General features: G+C 53.7%; 1 protein-coding gene across 1 annotated transcript; it reads right to left on the reverse strand.

The window, feature by feature from the left end:
* Positions 1-225: 225 nt before the first annotated feature.
* Positions 226-1,717, reverse strand: LOC135910433 (putative nuclease HARBI1). The gene is made up of 3 exons (XM_070529111.1): positions 1,199-1,717; positions 965-1,106; positions 226-527 (listed from the first exon to the last, which is right to left on the reverse strand). The coding sequence occupies exons 1-3, from the start codon at positions 1,715-1,717 to the stop codon at positions 226-228; spliced, it is 963 nt and encodes a 320-aa protein (XP_070385212.1).
* Between the last annotated feature and the right edge of the window lie 393 nt (positions 1,718-2,110).

The following is a 2,110-nucleotide window of genomic DNA, read 5'->3' on the forward strand; positions in this document are numbered from 1 at the left end:
TTTAGCATCTGTGACACAACTGCGTGCATGCACCTAGCGATGCTGGCGCTGCTGCTGACGTCGCAGCTGCAGCCACATACTCCTCAGGTAGCGCATGTGCTGCGCATGGGTTGTGGTAAACATGCCAATAACAATGTCTCGAACAGCCCGCCCTCTCAAATAGGGCATTCTAGATTCTCTGTTTCGGGGAAGACCGTGTGGAATGGGGTCGCCGTCACCATCGAGCTAACTGGTGCTGCTGCTCTCGTCATCGCCATCATCGCCCAATTCTATGTCATTCTCAAAGAGGCGAAGGTTGTACAACACAGCACATGTGGCGACAACGCTGGCCGCACGTTCCTGCTCGTAGAGGAGGGTGCGATATCGATGAAAACAGCGGAACCGGCTCTTTAAGAGTCCGACGCACTTCTTCACTACGCAACGGATGGCGGCTAGTGCTGCGTCGTACTGCCCCTCGGCTGTCTGCACTGGAGGATGGCCGGGTTTTGGGGTCGGGAGCCACGACTCCAAGGGGTATCCATTGTCACCTGCACGAAGTTGGAAATAGTACATTGAGTACTCCTCTGATGAGAGGAAAGTTGGCAACTGAGGAAAGCTACAGCATCATTCAACAAAGGTAGATTTCAGAGGTTGCGAATCCCAAGTAAAAGCATGAGTTGAGCATGTCCGTACCCGACACAAACTGTTCACTAATTTACAAGCGCGCTACTCGGTGCCTTCCAGAAGCAGAAGGAATCAACACTTGCTGGGGCTATCAATGAAAGCAGTAGTAGTAGCACTAATGTGTGTTCATTAATTCTGCTTCTGGCAGGCAATGGGTGCAGTCAGCACTAATACGTGGTGCTTTCGTTTCCGCCTGGCAAGCATAACGTACTTGTGATTTAGTTCAAAGTTTGTGTTGGAGCGGACACGGCTTTCTGTACGCTACTGAACCGTGATTGCGCCAAAAAATGTTTTGTCTCACCGTGGAGGTATTCCCCGGGATTCACGATACGCTCCGCTTGGAACCGACGGCGCAACCGCGTCATCCGCCAGAAGAACGCGTCGTGGTCCGACCCCGGTCGCAGAGGGTCCATGGTCAGGATCTCCATGTCCGCGTCGCAGATCTGAGGTAAAATGTGAATAGAGAAAGCGCCCGTTGACAAGTGAACATAACTGTTAAAAAGTATCGGCACCAGAAAACGTGAGGTTTACTTACGAGCAAGCAGTTGAGGGCGTAGTATCCCTTGCGGCACATGAATGCAGCCTTGCGCTCACCCTTGGGTGCGACAATGGCTATGAGGAAGCCGTCGACGCATCCGATGACGCCGGAGATAGCACCACGCCGAATGAAACCTTCTTTCACGGCTGCCTTTTCCTCGGCCGTCTTCGGAAAATGAACCCACTTGTATCGAGCCCCTGCGTTCACGGCAGCCTCTGCCACGCGTCGCCCGCACTCGCTCACTGTCGACTGCGACACACGGATCGTCCCCTCGCTCCCTACGGGCGCTTGGAAGCTCCAGGTGGCAAAGAAGCGCAGCGCACACAACACCTTTCGCTCCACCGACAGTCCCGTCGCTCGCTCCGCTTCTAGTAAACTCCCCCGCCAGTTCCTCACACAACAACCGCGCCGTTTCCTTTGAGAGGCGAAATGCCGTCGAAAATGGTCATCCGGCATGCCAAACGCGTCCTCTGGCTCTCCGTGTTCACGTCGGCGACGGCGAAGAGCCACCGCCATAGCGATGAGAGTGGCAGTAATTTCTTTACTCCTTTGGAAAATACCCTGCCTCTGTCCGTGCCAAAAATTTATGCCTTACGCTCCGCTTAATGACTGCGTCAACGTCACTTTGACGTTTCTGGTTCTTGCGGGTTCCTGACGTCGCGTGATTGACAGACAAAATGGGCTCGGCCCCGTCATTTTCGACTAATGGCTGAGCGGTGATGGCAGCAAAAGGCATAAAAAAGTAATAGAATTCCTACAATGTCGCACCCCAGGCTACACTTAAAGAACGGCGACAGCGACGAACACAGTTGGCGATCGTCAAAATCTGATCAGCCGGTCAAGCGCGTCGGCTTTTATACATCCCTCATCGATGTTTCAGACCAATCGCTGGGACCCGCGTGTCGTCCA

Source organism: Dermacentor albipictus, unplaced genomic scaffold (genome assembly GCF_038994185.2).
Source record: "Dermacentor albipictus isolate Rhodes 1998 colony unplaced genomic scaffold, USDA_Dalb.pri_finalv2 scaffold_17, whole genome shotgun sequence".
NCBI lineage: Eukaryota > Metazoa > Arthropoda > Arachnida > Ixodida > Ixodidae > Dermacentor > Dermacentor albipictus.